At 39.5% G+C, this 18,034-nt stretch overlaps 1 protein-coding gene across 1 annotated transcript; it reads left to right on the top strand.

The window, feature by feature from the left end:
* LOC141629747 (uncharacterized) lies at positions 1-693 on the top strand. Its single transcript, XM_074442704.1, has one exon. It carries the CDS (start codon positions 1-3, stop codon positions 691-693), a length of 693 nt encoding a protein of 230 aa, XP_074298805.1.
* Positions 694-18,034: the final 17,341 nt, after the last annotated feature.

Consider the following 18,034-nt stretch of genomic DNA (forward strand, 5'->3'; position numbering starts at 1 on the left):
ATGGTGGAGAAATTAAAGCTACCCACGACGCCTCACCCAAAGCCGTATGCCCTGCATTGGCTTGATGACGGGAACAAGGTAAAAATCACCAAACAAGTGAAGGTGGCACTAACCATGGGATCTTACAACGACGACATCCTATGCGATGTTGTACCAATGGATGCATGTCATGTCCTATTAGGACAGCCTTGGCAGTATGACCGGGATGTGGTGCATCGCGATCGAAGCAACGAATACGAGTTGGTGAGTAAGGGTAAAAGGATTATCTTTAAACCAATGGCGCCTAGTGAAGTGCGTTCCATGAGTGCCAAACGTGGAAAGGCCACTAGCATGACCATGCTTGCTAGTGAGAAAGAAGTGGACGAGGCCATTGTCCATGGCAACCAAGTTTACCTGATGGTGGTCAATGAGGCTCCTAGCGATGGAGACAAGGATGAACGATTAACCTCGCTCTTGGAGGAGTTCAAGGATGTCTTCCCCGATGAACTACCCGCATGTTTACCACCTATTCGTGGGATCGAACACCAGATCGATCTCCTACCCGGAGCTCCCTTGCCAAACAAGGCCGCCTATCGGTGCAATCCAATGGAAACCAAGGAATTACAGCGACAAATCGAGGAGTTAATGGAACGAGGCTATGTGCGCGAGAGCATAAGTCCATGTGCCGTCCCTACGCTACTTGTTCCAAAATAAGATGGAACGTGGCGAATATGCATTGACAGTAGAGCTGTGAACAACATCACTATCTAGTATCGATTTCCATTCCCGAGACTTGATGACATGCTCGATGAAATGCATGGATCCGAGATCTTCTTTAAAGTTGATTTGAGGAGTGGCTATCACCAAATTCGGATGAGAGAAGGGGACGAGTGGAAAACCGCGTTCAAGACTAAGCATGGATTATACGAGTGGATGGTTATGCCATTCGGCTTAACGAATGCTCCGAGTACCTTTATTCGACTCATGAACGAAATACTCAAGCCTTTCTTATGCAAATTCGTGGTCGTTTACTTGGAAGACATTTTGATCTACAGCCGGAGCAAGGATGTTCATTTCAAACAACTTCGCAAGGTGTTCAACACACTTCGAGAACAACAACTCTATGGCAAAAAGGAGAAGTGTTCGTTCTTAGTCGAGAGCGTTATCTTTCGTGGCTACAGGGTTTCTAAACACGGAGTTTCAGTCGATCAATCTAAAATTGAAGCGATCAAGTCATGGCCTATCCCCAATACTATCATGGAGTTCCGATCATTTCATGGACTCGCATCGTTCTATCGAAGGTTCATTAGGGACTTTAGCACCATTACTAGTCCTATCATCGAATGTACGAAGAAGGGAACTTTCGTGTGGACCCCGGCTGCTCAAAGGGCGTTCGAAACAATTATTCAAAAAACTTTGTGAGGCGCCGTTATTGGCACTCCCGGATTTCACCCAACCGTTCGAGGTGGAATGTGACGCAAGCGGTGTTGGAATTGGAGCCCTACTAGTACAAGGAAGGCGACCCATCGCTTACTTCTCCGGGAAACTGAACGGAGCCAGGCTCAACTACTTGACATACGACAAAGAATTCTATGCGATCGTGAGAGCTCTTCAACATTGGAGTCACTATCTTCGGCCGAGTCATTTCATCCTACACTCGGACCACAAATCACTAAAGCACATCAATGGACAACAAAAGCTGAACTCAAGGCATGCCAAGTGGGTGGAGTTCATACAATCCTTCCACTTTTCCTCAAAGTACAAAACTGGTAAAAGTAATGTGGTGGCCAATGCTCTCTCACGATGATATTTATTATTGAATGTGCTCGACGTCCAATTACTTGGATTTGAGGCATTAAAGGATTCCTACGAGCACAATCCCGACTTTGGAGGAACCTTCGAGATTTACAAGTCCGGGACTCATGATGAGTTCATTATTCAGGATGGCTTCCTCTTCAAAAGTAATAGACTTTGTGTTCCAAAACTTCCAACTCGAGAACTCCTTTTTCGGGAAGCTCATGCAGGTGGACTTGGAGGGCATTTCGGGGTAACCAAGACCATATATATTCTCAAGGAACATTTTTATTGACCGCAACTGCAAGGAGACGTACAAGAAGTGATACCTGGGGAATACACACCCGTGCTTGTCCCATGTCGACCTTGGGAAGATGTATCAATGGATTTCATTGTGGCATTACCTCGAACCCAGAGAGGTAAAGATGCGATCATGGTGGTGGTCGACCGATTTTCTATGATGGCCCATTTTATTGCGTGTCACAAGACCGACGACGCCAGCAATGTGGCAGATTTGTACTTTCGAGAAATCATGCGCCTCCACGGAATCCCAAGGACGATCGTCTCCGATCGAGATTCCAAGTTCCTAAGCTACTTCTGGAAAACGCTGTGGAAAAGAGTGGGAACCAAACTCTTGTTCAGCACCTCTCATCATCCTCAGACGGACGGACAAACGGAGGTAACAAATCGCACTCTTGGTACGATGTTGCGAAGTCTCGTGAGGAAAACTCAGAAAGATTGGGACTTAAAACTCGCCCACGCCGAGTTCGCATATAACCGCTCTCCGATGTATGCGACAAAGAACTCTCCATTTGAAGTCGTATATGGCATAAACCCGTACTTACCCCTAGAGCTCATTCCCCTACCCAAGGATGAAATCATTTACAAGGATGCTGAGTCCAAATTAAAATCAATGATCAAGCTTCATGAACATGTTCGGGCGAGAATCGAGAAAATTAATGAAGTATACAAGCGCAAGGCAAACAAGAATCGCCAACCAAGATCTTTCAACGAAGGAGACCTCGTGTGGTGGCACTTAAAGAAGGACAGGTTTCCGAACAAGCGCAAAAACAAACTCATGCCACGTGCGGAAGGTCCTTACAGGGTAATATCAAAGGTAGGCGATAACGCGTACAAGATCGAGCTACCCGGGGAATATGGAGTACACGCTACCTTCAACATCGAGGATCTATCTCCTTACGTCGATGATGATGGAATCAAGGAATTTAGGGCAATTCCTTTTCAAGAGGGAGGAGATGATGCGAATATAGACCCAATAGAAGAGGTTGTGATCAATTTAGAGGACCAAGCAAGACCAGGCCCAAGTAATACATTATTTATGCACAAAAATTGGATGGGCTCAAGTAAAGAAATGGAAATATGTGCGATCGAGACTCAAGACCCGCGGGAACCTTAAAACCGTGTGGAAACAAGGGAAGTGGCGACAAGGGGTAGGGATGTGGCGACACCAACAAGGGGAGAGGAATTCCATTTTAGTTTTTTGCATTTTCAAACTAGGTTGAATAAAAAGTTGACAAAAGAGTCTAGGTTATGAGTTCTATGTTTTCATTCATCCTAGAACTCATAAATTAGCATTAAATGCTTGCTTGGAGGCCAAGGCTTTTGTCCTATATAAAGGACCTAGTCTCCCCATTTGTAATCATCCCAAGTATTAAGAAAAACCCTTTAGAGAGAGAAACTTGTGTTTCAATCTTTTCAAAGAATCGATGCTTTCGAGTCTTGCCTTGAACTAAGGACGTGCTCCGTAGTTTAAGTTGAATTACTTGACGCGTTTTCGAGTAATTCCCCATTGTTATCGTTATAGGTCTAGCGATAGCAAATATCCCATTGGTTCGATCGCTTCATAAGAAATCGAAGCAGATATCCCTTTCATTTCTACACAAAACCAAAACAAAAGACTTCCGCTTCGCCCCAAAACGTCTCATGTGGCACGATCAGATCGGGTTGCACCTAGTGCATTTGGATCTTTCGCCTCACTTGAATTCACAATTCAATCTTCCGTTGCGTATTCGCATCAAGTCTCCTGAAGTGATCAGCATTTGTCTCACCATTCGCGTGACGCACCATCTGCAAGAACAAAATCTCGTTATAAGTGGTAGAACGTAAGTACCACTCCAAACTACTACTCATAAACTCTACAAACATAAGAAAACCAACAAAACCTATTGGTTTATACCCCATTTACTCTCACTCATTAACTAGATCATTTATTTTAGTCAGCAACTAAGCGAGAGTTGGGAGCGCATTCGCTCTGATACCAACTGTAACAACCCGAATTATAAAACAAAGGAAAAACATATTATATAAATATATTATCAGAGTATGTGATAACAAATGGGTCTAGGTGGCGGAAACACCTGACCAATCCGGTTTGCTACTAAGTCCAAAAACCCAACTAATACATTATTAAAGGTTCTCAAAACATAAAAACAAACTCCTAATTTATTATTCGTCTCACCCATCGATGCATCCCAAACATCTTCCAAACAGCGACGAGCATTCAGCTAGAGAATCGGGGTCGACAATCAGTCGGGAGTAACTAGATGCTCTCCCAGTCATGTTTACAACAATTGAATATAACCAACAATCAATAACAATTGAAATGCATAAACAATAAACATATGAGATCATCTATACAAATGAAAATCAAACTCAGACTTACTACTCATGACATTCATAACACTAGATGGATGAGACTATATGAACATAGACCATATGCAACCACTAGACCATGGACAACTACAAACCAAAGTAGACATGATCCACAGCATATAAGGCACAAAGCTAGCAACAAAACATAGCGAATAGAGCGAACGTCGCTAGAACGTTTAACTGATGAACTAGCAGATGGAACGTTTAACTGACGAACCATCGGGTTTGAAGTATTTAACTGATACTCCACGGTATTATGTATAGCGTATAACTACTGCCTATATGGCTAAGACCTGCCAGACCTCTCGATGCATTAACTATACACCGAACGACACTCAGGACCGAGAACGTTCAACTGACGAATCTGGCCACCCCCGAACATAGACCAATAAACCTCCGAAGAGCAGCTCTCGATTCATTCCGAAAGTATTTAACTGATACTACCATCATCTATTCGAGCAGCCAATAAATAAATGTACAGTTTAGCTGACTGCACACGACATGCATGAACCACATCACGGCTTAACTCAGAAGAACAGTTTAACTGACTGTCCAACTCATGCAAATGTACAGTTTAACTGACTGTACAACTCATGCGTGAATAACATCATGACTCAACACAGTAGAACAGTTTATCTAACTGTCCTACAAACATATGAACAAGAGTAAACAACGACACATCCACACATTGTCATATAATAACTGAACACAACACAACATGTGAAGCAAGTATAAACAACCGAGGTTATAGTAACCTTAGTCATAACATGAACTATGGATGCGAGGTTATAGTAACCTCTACTTTAACTTCAACATTTATAACTTGAAGTTATACTTACCTCAACTATAACCTTGACACCAAACTCAAAGTTATACTTGTTCCAATCATAACCTTGAGCCATAAATCTCAGGGTACGTTAGTTCCCACTATAACCTTAACTCGCACTTCAATGTTATAGTAGATTCAGCTATAACCTTGAATTCATATTTCCAAGGTTATAACTCAATCAGCCATAACTTGAATCTGATGCGTATACGGAGCGGAATATTTAATTGTGAAATCAAGTGATGCGAAAGATCCGAATGTACTAGGTGCAACCCGACCAGTTCGTGTCACTTGGCGTGATATTGGCGAAGCGGAAGTCTTTTTGTTTGGTTTTTGTGTTTATGTTGTGCAAGAATAAAAGGATATTTGTTTCGATTTCTTGTGAAGAAAATCGACCCAATAGGATATTTGCTATCACTAGACCTATAGCGATAACAATGGGGAATTACTCGAAAACGCGTCAAGTAATTCGACTTAAACTGCGGAGCACGTCCTTAGTTCAAGGCAAGACTCGAAAGCATCGACTCTTTGAAAATATTGAAACACAAGTTTCTCTCTCTAAAAGTTTTTTCTTAATTCTTGAATGATTTACAAATGAGGAGACTAGGTCCTTTATATAGGACAAAAGCCTTGGCCTCCAAGCAAGCATTAAATGCTAATTTGTGAGTTCTAGGATGAATGAATATAGAACTCACAAACTAGACTATTTTGTCAACTTTTATTCTACCTAGGTTGAAAATGAAAAAAACTAAAAATAGAATTCCTCTCCCTTTGTTGGTGCCGCCACCCCCCTTTGTTCCCACACGTTTTCAAGATCTCTGCGGGTCTTGAGTCTCGATCGCACCTATTTCCGTTTCTTATATTTGAGCCCATCCAAACCTTGTGTGTGAATAATGTATTATTTGGGCTTGGTTTTGCTTAGTCCTCGAAATTCAGCACAACCTCTTCCATGTGGTTGATTTACACCTCTTCTTTTGGGGCGGCACATTTAGACCACACAGTTCTTAGTGCGTTCCCACGCGGGTCTCATTTTCTTGAGTCGAGATCATTCATACTTCTTGAATTTTTGGGTCCAAGAACTCTTTCATTGCTACTCAATTATTCATAAACTTGTCTTTGAATTTTATGATGCGTGGTCGTTTATTAACCGTTCCGCCATACGCGTCAGAATCATCATCAAGGTTATACTAGCTTTAGCTATAACTTTGGAGAGCACTCTTGGCCGCCTATCATACCGCCACTAGGGTTTATTCGTAAACCCTAATTACGCTCATGACACCCATATTTAGCGCATAAACAACATATGATATATAATTAAGACATTACAATATATACATACATGCGAAAAACATGATTAACATGACAATAAACAATCAAACATGTACCAATCATACAAATCAATCATTAAATTATATTAATTACATCAATTGGCATAAACACAATTAAAATAAAAACACCTACTTACCTTATTAAGCAAATTAAACCCTTGAGATCATCTTCCATGATATAGATGTCTTCTCCAGGTGCCGTTTCCACACCTTTAATATATATATATATATATATAACTATAAAAACTACGCGAAACATAAAACTTACGAAGAAGATAGATAGATCCAAGGAGTAGGATCGATCTAAGCACGAAAGATAATGAAGGGAGGAGGAAGGAGGTGCGGCAGAAAACCCTAGAAATTTTGGTGACAGCGACAGTTCACTCGGTCGAGTGCCTGGTTCCCTCGATCGAGTGTCCGGTTCACTCGCTCGAGTGAACCGCCACTCGGTCTAGTGACTCAACATCAGAATGTTTTTCAAGGTTACAAGTCTCACTCAGTCGAGTGGGCGTTACTCGGTCGAGTAATCGGTTTAATCGACCGAGTATGGGTCTTATAAACTATGGGGTATTACACTTTATGCGTTGTTTGACCAAGGTATAAAGTGGATCTCGAACGGTGTCCAAGCACTCCACAATTGCTTGGTGGCGATTCGAACATCTTTACATCATCTTGAGACCTTCACCGAGGCGAAACCGTCCGATCTAAAGGGATCCGGTCGAAAGCACTTTTACATCACCAAACGCGGCGTTTTAGAAGCCGTTACGTCCGCGGGTCAACATACGGGTGGCCCATGTCCACATGCGGCTTGATGTGTTTTGGCAAATGGGGGAAGCTGAGCCAATATTTCATAGGCCCTTATGAGATATTGGACAGAATAGGGGAAGAAGCTTATAAACTAGCACTTCCGTCGGCACTGGATCGAATTCACAACGTTTTTCATGTGTCACAACTGAGGAAGTATGTTAGTGACCTGACAGATGTGCTAGAAGCTGAGACGATTGTGTAAAATGATGCACTAATGTATGTTGAGATACCTATGGAGATCCTGGATTGTAAGGTTCTCAAAACTAGAAATGGTGAAACGATGCTTCTCAAGGTGTTATGGTCTAATCATAATGTGGAAGAGGCCACGTGGGAACCGAAAGAGGCGATCAAAGAACGTTATCCACATCTTTTTGAGCAATTATATTTGGTTACGAGGTCGTAACCTTATTATTTTAGGGTAGGGTAGGAGAGACTGCATTTGTTTTTGGGACGATTTTGGTGTACATTTCGCTTGTTTTGGGTCGGTTTTGACTTGTTTTAGAAACGGTTGTCTTGGGTTTTATGGTTGGTTGTATAGGAGTGTATGTTGTGAAGGTATGAGCGTGAAATTCGAGGGCGAAGTTCATTTTGAAGAAGGTAAGACTGTAATACCACGCATTTCTGAGTTTTGGAACTCGGTCGAGTAAGATGGTAACTTAGCCGACTGAGTCTTACTCGGTGGAGTGCGGCTGGCCCAGTGGGTGGTTAGAGTTGGGATGGTCGGTCGAGTGGGTTAGGGCACTCGACCGAGTGGGCGGTCGAGGAGTTGTTTTTCCGCGGTTTGATTAAGGTGATGAAGGGATGTTTATAAATCATTTCGTCAGTTACTAAACGTCATTTTAACCTAAAAGTATTTATTAAACTCTCCCTAATCACCCCAATCATCACTGAAGCAAGGAATTCGGTATTTTGGCGTTCGTATTTCCCATTTCTTTGTGTCAATCGCGTAGTAAGTCTCGATCTCCGTCCTTTATTCTTTTCATATTTTAGTTTAACCCTAATTTGGGTTAATTTGGGAGTTAATAGTATTCGTTTATAGAATCATTGTAGTAATTATATTATATCGTTTTATAGGTGACAAGTTCGTAAAGGTGCATTTCTAGTTGATTTGCGTGCTAGTCGGATTTGCGAATAAGATAGGGTTTCCCTACTCAGTATGATTTTATGGTTAATTGTAAGATTATTGCGGTTAGTGACTTTGTGAATTCCGTTATTGTAATTATTGTTGTTATTGTAGATGATGGAGTTGTGGTTGATATCTTGAAGCCATGTCGGCAAATGGACTTCACCCCCATGTATCACCTCTTGTGACTTCCGTCATAAGGGGGATTTATACATTAAGGATCTGGGTTCGCTCGTTGCGATGAGCGAGGCTTTTAATGACCAGTGATGCGGTCTGGCATCGGTAGGTGTTGGTTACCTGTTCCGATCGGAACCATTGGTGTATGCGTTGCGGTTCAGACTCTAGTTATTGTGGAGTTCGGGGTTGACGGAGTTGTATTAATTGTTCATATGAGTTATATGTATTTGTCCCATTCTTGTGATTAATCGTATAGTTGTACTGACCTTCGTATGTTTTCAAAGCTGTCGTGAACTATTTGATATTTCCGGAAAATAGGGAGCAGTGAGTTTAGCAGGTGTCGATGATTGAGCTTGTTTACGGAATTGGATGGGACACCGACTTGTCTTTTATCTTCATAGCTTCCGCTGAGTTTAGTAGACAATTGATTCACTTTGGATATTAAAATGTATTTAATTTTTGAGTTTCGAACTTTGTAATTGCATAACTTTACTTTACCTTTAATAAATGTTTATTTATGGTCAATTTGATATGTACTACCTCGTGTAACCGAGATGGTAACGCACCTATTTGCTAAGGTAGGCTTGGCTAAAGGTTGTTTGGTAAATGGGGTGTTACACTTTGTGACAATCAAGAAACTCTCCCGAGGGTATCTTTACTGCATCCTTTACTATATCATGTTTAGTCAATTCTAAGATCTTGGCATGTTCACTTGATATGAATAAATTGGTAGCTCCTGAATCAAATATAACATAAAAATATTTAAAATTGGCTGGAAAAATACCCGAAACCACATGAGCTTCTCCCTCAGCAGCTTCCTTTCCTATCATGAACAACCTGTCACTTGTCTTAGCTCCTCCTTGGATCGAAATCCCTGATGTCGCCACAGCCTTCACGACACTGGTCTGATTCCTCCGTTGTTCTTGTAGATTCAGTAGCACAAGAAATACTATAGGGGGATGAATAGAGTATGTACCGTTTTAAAATTTCGCGCAATTAAAGATGTACTTATAATTCATGACTTATTGATTAAGCTCAAATGTATAAAGTATATGATGATAATGTAAGTGATTGAAAAACAAGATCAAACAAACGATTAAAGATAAATAACACACGATATTTTAACGTGGTTCGGCCCAATTGAAAAGCCTACGTCCACCCCATGATGTAAAACTATGTGGAAAAACGGGTTTGAACTGATCGTGGAGCTGTTCTTTTGAGATTTCTAAATCCGTGGATGTTTGTGTTGGTGTAATTAGTAAAATTGCAGCGGAAATTGAACTGTTTGGATTGTTTATTTCGTGAATATTGAAGTAACCGGATAGTATGGTGAATTCCTAGTCCTAACCTCGCAAGGTATCAAACGCAGATTCACGCAATCAACCTCACAAGGATGACTTGGAGATTAAGCTCGCAAATCGAATAGATCAATGCTCACAATTGTAAACAATCTTATTTCTAGAAAATCAATGTGTGTGTTTCTGATTACACACGGTTCTACTTATACTCCTAATCGAGGTCACAATTCGACCCGAGTCCTAATTCCTCAGCTTGCAAGCCAAGCCATCTTCCCCTTTCCCAAACTAACTAGGAAAGTTATTCCCCTTTCCTAAACTAACTAGGAAAGTTATTAAAATACTAATAATTAGAATACAATCAGATTTTAGGGTATTCTAATTAAACTAGGATTAGGAAAATCTAGCTTTCCTAACTTTATTTGGAAACAGTAATTAAACTAATTTATTATTCCTACACGATTTAGGAAATCGTGTATCCTAACCATCCTAGGAGCCGTGATGTGCAGCTCCAACGCCTTCCCACTTCAGCATTAACACATTATTCGATCCAAGCTCAAACCCTTTTACTAGTTAAGTCACATTTCGACTAATAAGGATTTCATTTGCTTGTTCCGAGTATGCTCCTGCATCATTCTCTTATTCTTTTTGAGAATTTGCCCTCAAATCCTCGTCCTCTAAATACGGTGACAGGTTGCCTACATTGAATGTTGCTCTCACCCCACCATATTCACTCGGCAATTCCAGCTTGTACGCATTAGAGCCATAACATTCGAGGATCTTAAATGGACCATCTGCTCGTGGCATCATATTGTTCTTCCTTTTGGACGGAAATAGTTCCTTCCTTAAATGTAACCACACAAGATCACCTTCTTTGAAAACAGGCTGCTTACGATGTTTATTAGCCTTCTCCTTGTATTTAGCATTTGCCTTCTCAATTTGAGGTCGAACTTGTTCACATACTCGAAGAAATGCTGCTTGCCTCTCCTTGGCTTCAAAACTCAACACATCTTTCTTTGGAATGGGCACTAAATCGATGGGCAGGTATGGATTCACGCCATAGACGATCTCGAATGGAGCTCATCCTGTCGTCATCGATGGTGTACGATTATAAGGGAATTCAACATGCGCTAATTTGATATCCTAATCCTTCGTGCTTTTACTAACCAATCCCCGCAATAGACTCCCCAGAGTACGGTTGGTTACCTCGGTCTGACCATCTGTTTATGGATGGTGTGATGTACTGAAAAGAAGCTTAGTTCCCATCAAACGCCATAACGTTTTCCAGAAGTAACTAAGAAACTCCACATCTCGATCTGAAATAATAGTAAGAGGTATTCCATGTAATCGAACGATCTCTCTGTAATACAAATCAGCCACTTTAGTTGCATGATCAGTCTTGTGACACGGAATAAAATGCGCCATCTTCGAGAATCGATCAACTACCACCATAATTGAGTCCTTACCCCGCTGAGTTCTTGGTAAACCAAGGATAAAATCCATGCTTACCTCGTTCCAAGGCCGCAGTGCACGGCAGAGGTGTATACAAGCCTTTGTTGGACGTGCTTTTAGCCTTTTGACATACCACGCACTTCGCCACGATTTCTTGCACGTCCTTATTCATTCTTGGCCAGTAGAAGTGCTCACTTAGGATGTCACTCGTCTTATTAACTCCAAAGTGTCCAGCAATAGCCCCGCCATGAGCTTCACGTACTAACAGCTCCCTAATCGACCCATTTGGAATGCATAGCCGATTACCTTTGAAAAGATAGACATCTTGAACAGTATAAAAACCTATTGGATCAATAATTTCCTTCGAGAATTCTGGATCATATTTGTACAGTTCCTTGATATGTTCGAAACCAAGAATTCTTGCATCCATCTCAATTAACAATGAATGTCTTCGTGATAAGGCATCAACCACGATATTAGAACTTCCCGTCTTGTATTTTGAAGAAAACGTGAAGGATTGTAAAAATTCAACCCATTTAGCATGTCTTTGATTTAACTTTGGCTGTCCATGAATGTGTTTAAGAGCCTCGTGATCAGAATGTAAAATAAATGGCTTCGGACGCAGATAATGACTCCAATGGTCCAATGCTCTCACGATTGCATAAAACTCCTTGTCATAGGTTGAATAGTTCAGCCTTGCACCGTTTAATTTCTCGCTGAAGTATGCAATAAGTCTCTTCTCTTGTACTAACACGGCACCAATTCCAACACCACTTGCATCACACTCGAGTTCAAACAATTTATTAAAATCGGGTAGTGCTAAAACAGGTCCGGAACACAGCTTGCGCTTCACATCTACAAACGCCTTTTGGGCGCTGCTAGTCCACACGAACTCTCCTTTCTTGGTTAGCTCTGCAATTGGAGCCATATTCGAGCTAAATCCTTGGATGAATCGTCTATAAAATGATGCTATACCATGAATGCTTCGCACTTCTGTAGTTGATTTGGGAACTGGCCAGGCTTGAATAGCATCGACCTTGGATGGGTCCATACTTACTCCGTCTTTACCCACAATATAACCAAGAAAAACAACACTTGACACCATAAAAGTACATTTTTCTAGCTTACCATAGAGCTTCTGATCTCGCAAAACTTCAAACGCAGCTCGCAAATGTCGTGTGCGCGACTCATCATCTTTGCTATAAATTAGGATGTCGTCAAGATAGACCACCACAAATTTGTTAAGGAAAGGCCTTAACACTTCATTCATCAGCCTCATAAATGAACTAGGAGCGTTACAAAGTCCAAATGGCATTACGAGCCATTCATATAACCCCTGCTTCGTTTTAAACGCAGTCTTCCACTCATCCCCCTCTCGAATCCTCATTTGATGATAACCACTCCTCAAATCCAGTTTAGAAAAGACACTAGAACCAGAAAGTTCGTCAAGCATATCATCAAGTCTTGGCATAGGAAAGCGATATTTGATCGTAATGTTGTTTACCGCTCTACTGTCAATGCACATTCGCCAAGTCCCTTCCTTTTTTGGCACTAATAACGCAGGCACCGCACACGAACTTAAGCTCTCTTGCACGAATTCCCTATCCATCAATTTTTGGACTTGTCTCTGTAACTCTTTTGCTTTCTCTGGATTACAACGATAGGCCGGCTTATTAGGTAATGCTGCCCCTGGGATCAGATCTATTTGGTGTTCAATACCACGTAAAGGAGGCAACCCATTGGTAATTTATCCGGAAACACATCCCGAAACTCTTCTAACAGCCCCTATACTCTACGGTTATCACTCACACCAACGGACCCCAATTCACGAACCACCAGTACATAGGTTCGTTCTCCACGAGCTAAAGCCTCCTCAACCTCCCGAGCTTCCAAAAACATACTCCCTTTATTTATTTTAGACTCTTTAATCGTATCAGGTGACATAGGTTTCAGATTATATTTCACATTACCCTTCATCACGCTATATACATTGGATCTCCCGTCATGTTCAACCTTTCTATCGAATTGCCAAGTTCTACCTAACAGAATGTGGCATGCATTCGTAGGAATTACGTCGCACCATACCTCATCAGTATAGGGTCATAAACTTAACGAAATTAAGGCCTGTTTTTTTTACTTAAATCCCATTCTCCCCATTCAACCAATGTAATTTGTATGGTTTAACTCGGTCTCTAGTTTGCAATTTCAGTTCATCAACAAGGTCCCTTGCTACTACATTAGCACATGACCCACTATCAATAATAAGATTTCAAATTTTACGGTTTACCTTGCACCGAGTATGGAAGATCTGTTCTCGTTGTTCATTTTCAGCTGAACTCGTCTCCATATGCAAATTACGCAGCACTAAACATTCCTCTTCACTTAACGGATCCAAATCATAGACTATTCCCTCACCATCAGCTCCAACGTTCTCTTGGACCGTTTCTTCCTCTGGCGTGACAAACACGGGGATCATATCATACAATTCTTGTGCTGTTAGGGCTCGTTTCTGAGGACACTCGTTTGCTATATGACCATAGCCTTGACACTTGAAACAACGCCTCAAAGAATTCCCTTTTGGCTCGGCAACACCCTTTCCTTTGTCTTTAGGTTCTTCTTTCGGGGTTTCTTTAGGCTTGCTAGGAGCTGGCCTAGAATACGAGTTTGTTCCCGAACTTTGTCCCTTGGAGTAAGCATAAGGTTTTCGTGCCTTATCATGTTTTTCAAATTTTAATGCCAATCTGCAAACCTCGCTAAACCCGTTATAATTCTGGATTTCTACCTTAGTTGCAATTGCGGGTGTTAGGCCCTTGATGAATCTCGCCACTCTTAGCTCTTCTGTCTCCTCAAGATCGCACACGATTGACATCTTTTCGAATTCTTTGATATAATCAGTCACGAACATGCTTCCTTGCTCTAATGATTGGAGTGTTAAGTAGTTATCTTGTTCATAGTCCCTTGGCAGGAATCGTCTCATCAGATGCTTCTTTAATTTGATCCAAGATTCGATCTTGTCTTTGCCTTCCTTTTTCCTCTGTTTTTTCAGATTCTCGTACCATAAAGATGCATACTTTGTAAGCTTCAAGATTGCAAATTTAAATTGCTTCTTGTCATCATACTCTTTATACTCGAAAATCCTCTCAGCTTGTCTTTGTTGGAGCTGGTGTCCTCCACAAATTAGTGTGATAACATTTGTAAATCTCTTACAGGTTCACAAGGGTATACTTCGTATATTTAATCAGTTGATTAACGTTTACCTAATAACGCTTGGCTTGCTAGAAAGTTTGACGTTATTATCATACAGATGGCGGTGATCAACTGGTCCCTAAAGGTCACACCTATAAGACGTATTTGAGAAATGTGGTTATAGAAATATAATTACATTGATGCCCAAAATGACTAAAAAGTTAGTCAATGTGTTGACGAGATAATTATTTAATGAAAATTAAATAATATTAAGTTGAGACGAATTAACTGTCAATTCGTAAAATAAATATAATAAGTTATATTTAATTAAATATATATAATGTTAGCTTGGACGAATTAATCTGTTAATTCGTAATTAAATATAATCAGTTGTATTTAATATCAACAAGCTGAATGTGTCATAGTGGTAATAGTGAGGGTACACATACCAAGAGGTCATGGGTTCGATCCTCACTAGATGACAATTCAACACATATTATATATTTTTGGAAAGACCAAAAATAAGAAAATTTTTATTCCTTATTTCGGTGAACAGTGGCCGAAAATTAGGAGAGTTATTTCTTTCCTAATTGATTTCGGATTTCGGTCTATATAAAAAGAAAGGTAGAGAATTATTTCTAACCTAATACTTTTTCTGACCTTGCCTCCTCTTTCTCATCACAAGAACACAAAGACAATAAAATTTTACAGAAAATTTTAGATTGATTTCTAGCATAATCAAAGGGTATATCTCAGATCGTCTTGGGTGTAACCAATAGGCGAATACCTACTTTGGTATTGTTCTTAGGCCATATTTGCTAGGACCGGAGGTTAATTCTATATCTTTTTACTTATGTTTATGTATTTTATTTTATGACCTTAGATCATCTTCTTTAAATCGTTATAATCCTTCTAAATTAAGGGGAAGTATACAGATTATTTCCCACAAGTGGTATCAGAGCACTAGGCCACGATTTTAATTTTGATGATTTTCATAAAATTGTATGTAAACTAAAAACCTAATTTTCGAGTATATAAATTAGGGTTCCTTTTTCGGTAAAAAAAAAAAATTTTTTTTTTTTGGCCGAGATATTTTTTACGGCCTGTTTTTTTTTTGCTCTGTTTTCCCTTTCGTTTGATGATTTATATCCAATTTCTTTTGATCATATCTTTGTTTTAATCGGTTAAAATTATCATATGAAGAATTGGCGAATTTTGATTTAATGCAGATTAAGTTAGAATAGATATAGTATCATCATGTCATTGATACGAGAATTTGTTTTTGCTATATAGTTTTAGCATAAAAGATTAATCATGCTTTTTAATCCATTTGCTAAACCATGTTCTATTAGCAACTGTAAACTTTGTTCTTCATCAATCTTGTTTTAGGGCTTACTGCCGCAAAAGGGAATTTTTTTTGACGGCTCAAAAATTTTTAGGGTTTGCCGTTTAAAAAAAAAAACGTTTTTAGGAACTTTTTTGATTTACCGAATCAGAAAAGGAAAAGGAACGTTTTTTTTTTTTTCCTTCTTTTGCCGCATAAAAAAAAGGAAGGGAAAGGTTTTGGTTTTTTATTGCCGGATAAGTAAAAAAAAAAAAAAAAAATTTGGCTGTTTTCTATTTCAGCCGAGAACTGGAATTTTAACAAAAAAAAAAAAAAAATTCCCTTTTATTTGCTTATGCGGAAACCAAACAAGAAAAAAAGAGAAGTTATTTTATTTGGCCAATTAGTTATTGTGAATCGGTTCACAATTTAATGATAACGAGTTATTTTAAAGCAGTTCAAAATTTTGACGGATAGAATTCATATTACAAGTTTAATATGGATTATGTATGAATTAATGTGATTAAATTGCGGAATTGTCACTTAATTTAATTTAAATAGGTGGTTTGGATAAATTAATCAACATATTTAATTTATTGTATTATGTATGTTTAATTTATTTTAGTTGATGCTTTTAATTATGTTGAATGAATCGAATGAATGAATTTTATTTACGTATTTAATTTTTGCAATCAGTTGTATAATGTAATACTTAGTGTGGCCTTAGTCAATCATGTTTTTGTAATGAAGGAAACATGATTTTTATGTAATTATGAGATCTCGAATCTCCTTTATTTTAGTTTTGGGTTTTGAAATTAGAATGTAATTAATAGGTCAATTATGTAATTTTAATTATTGTAATTTCAAAGAAGACTAAAGATGAAGATTCAAGCTCACTCCCGCTACATGGATCAAGATGGAAGATCAAGACAAGCTTCTCGGGTCCAAGGATGGATTCCAAACTTGTATTTATTGTTCATTTTGATAGGATAGGCCACACTAGGACTTTTCTTTGCTTTTTTTTACGTTTTTCATTTTATTGCTTTTCATTCACATGCTAGTAATTGCATCATATTCCGCCTAAAACCAAACCACCTACTACTAAAATGCATGAAAATTTACTCATATAGGTTGTATGTTAGTTTTCATGGACATGCGGATGTCATGATCTTTAAGCCATCACCTTAGTTTAAATCATTCTCGCATGCTAGATTATAGTTCACTTAAAATGAATTAAAAAGTTGATGGGATCTTCCTCTAAAACGGAAATTGAGATTAGTCTTTATAAGGGCAAACATCTATGAATCCCTTCTTCGTCGGTAGGCCTAATATGACCCCTTCTACGTTGGGTAAGTAGTTGTGTTGACTTAGTTTACCTCAACATTATAGTCCGAAGAGTTTCTCGTGATTATGATGGACTAAAGATAGTATTTACAGAAATTTATCGACCAAGAATTCTAACGGTAGAATTAGCTAATAGGTTAGCTTATCAATTTACAGAAAATTGAGTCTTGGGGTCATTTATATAATTCTTGAGGGAGGTCAATTGTATAAACGTTTTTGAGTCTTCGCGTTAGGACATTAGTTCATTAGACTTAAAATAAAACGATGCATGCTTATTATTTTATTCTTCTTTCACAGTGTAGAACACGCTTATTATCAATAATACTGTTACAACAAATGGCTGGAAATAACGCAATCCCAATGCCTAGTGCCACACTAGATCGTTCGTCCTGGCTTAAAATGTTCATGGACCAAATGAATCAGTCCACTCGACTGAAGCATGATAGGTCCAATTTTGCGGACTGAGAGGCGGCACTACGGAATGCTGCCACTCCTGACGGTAAGCTCAGGTATTTAACTGAGCCAATACCGGTCAACCCAGGCCCAAATTCAGGAGTCAACGAGTCACTCGCTTATAGTGATTTCGTTATGGAAGCGGGTGCGATAAAGAACGTACTCATCTTTGCAATGGAAACCAATATGCAGAGACGCTTAATTGCCCAAGGTGCAAACAAGATTTTCACCACGCTCACTAACGAGTTCTCAAAGGCACCGAGAATCGTTACA

The sequence above is a fragment of the Silene latifolia genome, chromosome Y (genome assembly GCF_048544455.1).
Source record: "Silene latifolia isolate original U9 population chromosome Y, ASM4854445v1, whole genome shotgun sequence".
Classification (NCBI taxonomy): Eukaryota; Viridiplantae; Streptophyta; class Magnoliopsida; order Caryophyllales; family Caryophyllaceae; genus Silene; species Silene latifolia.

What these genes read in the sequence shown, in the direction of transcription:
- LOC141629747 (XM_074442704.1), top strand. Translation starts at nt 1, where the DNA reads ATGGTGGAGAAATTAAAGCTACCCACGACGCCTCACCCAAAGCCGTAT.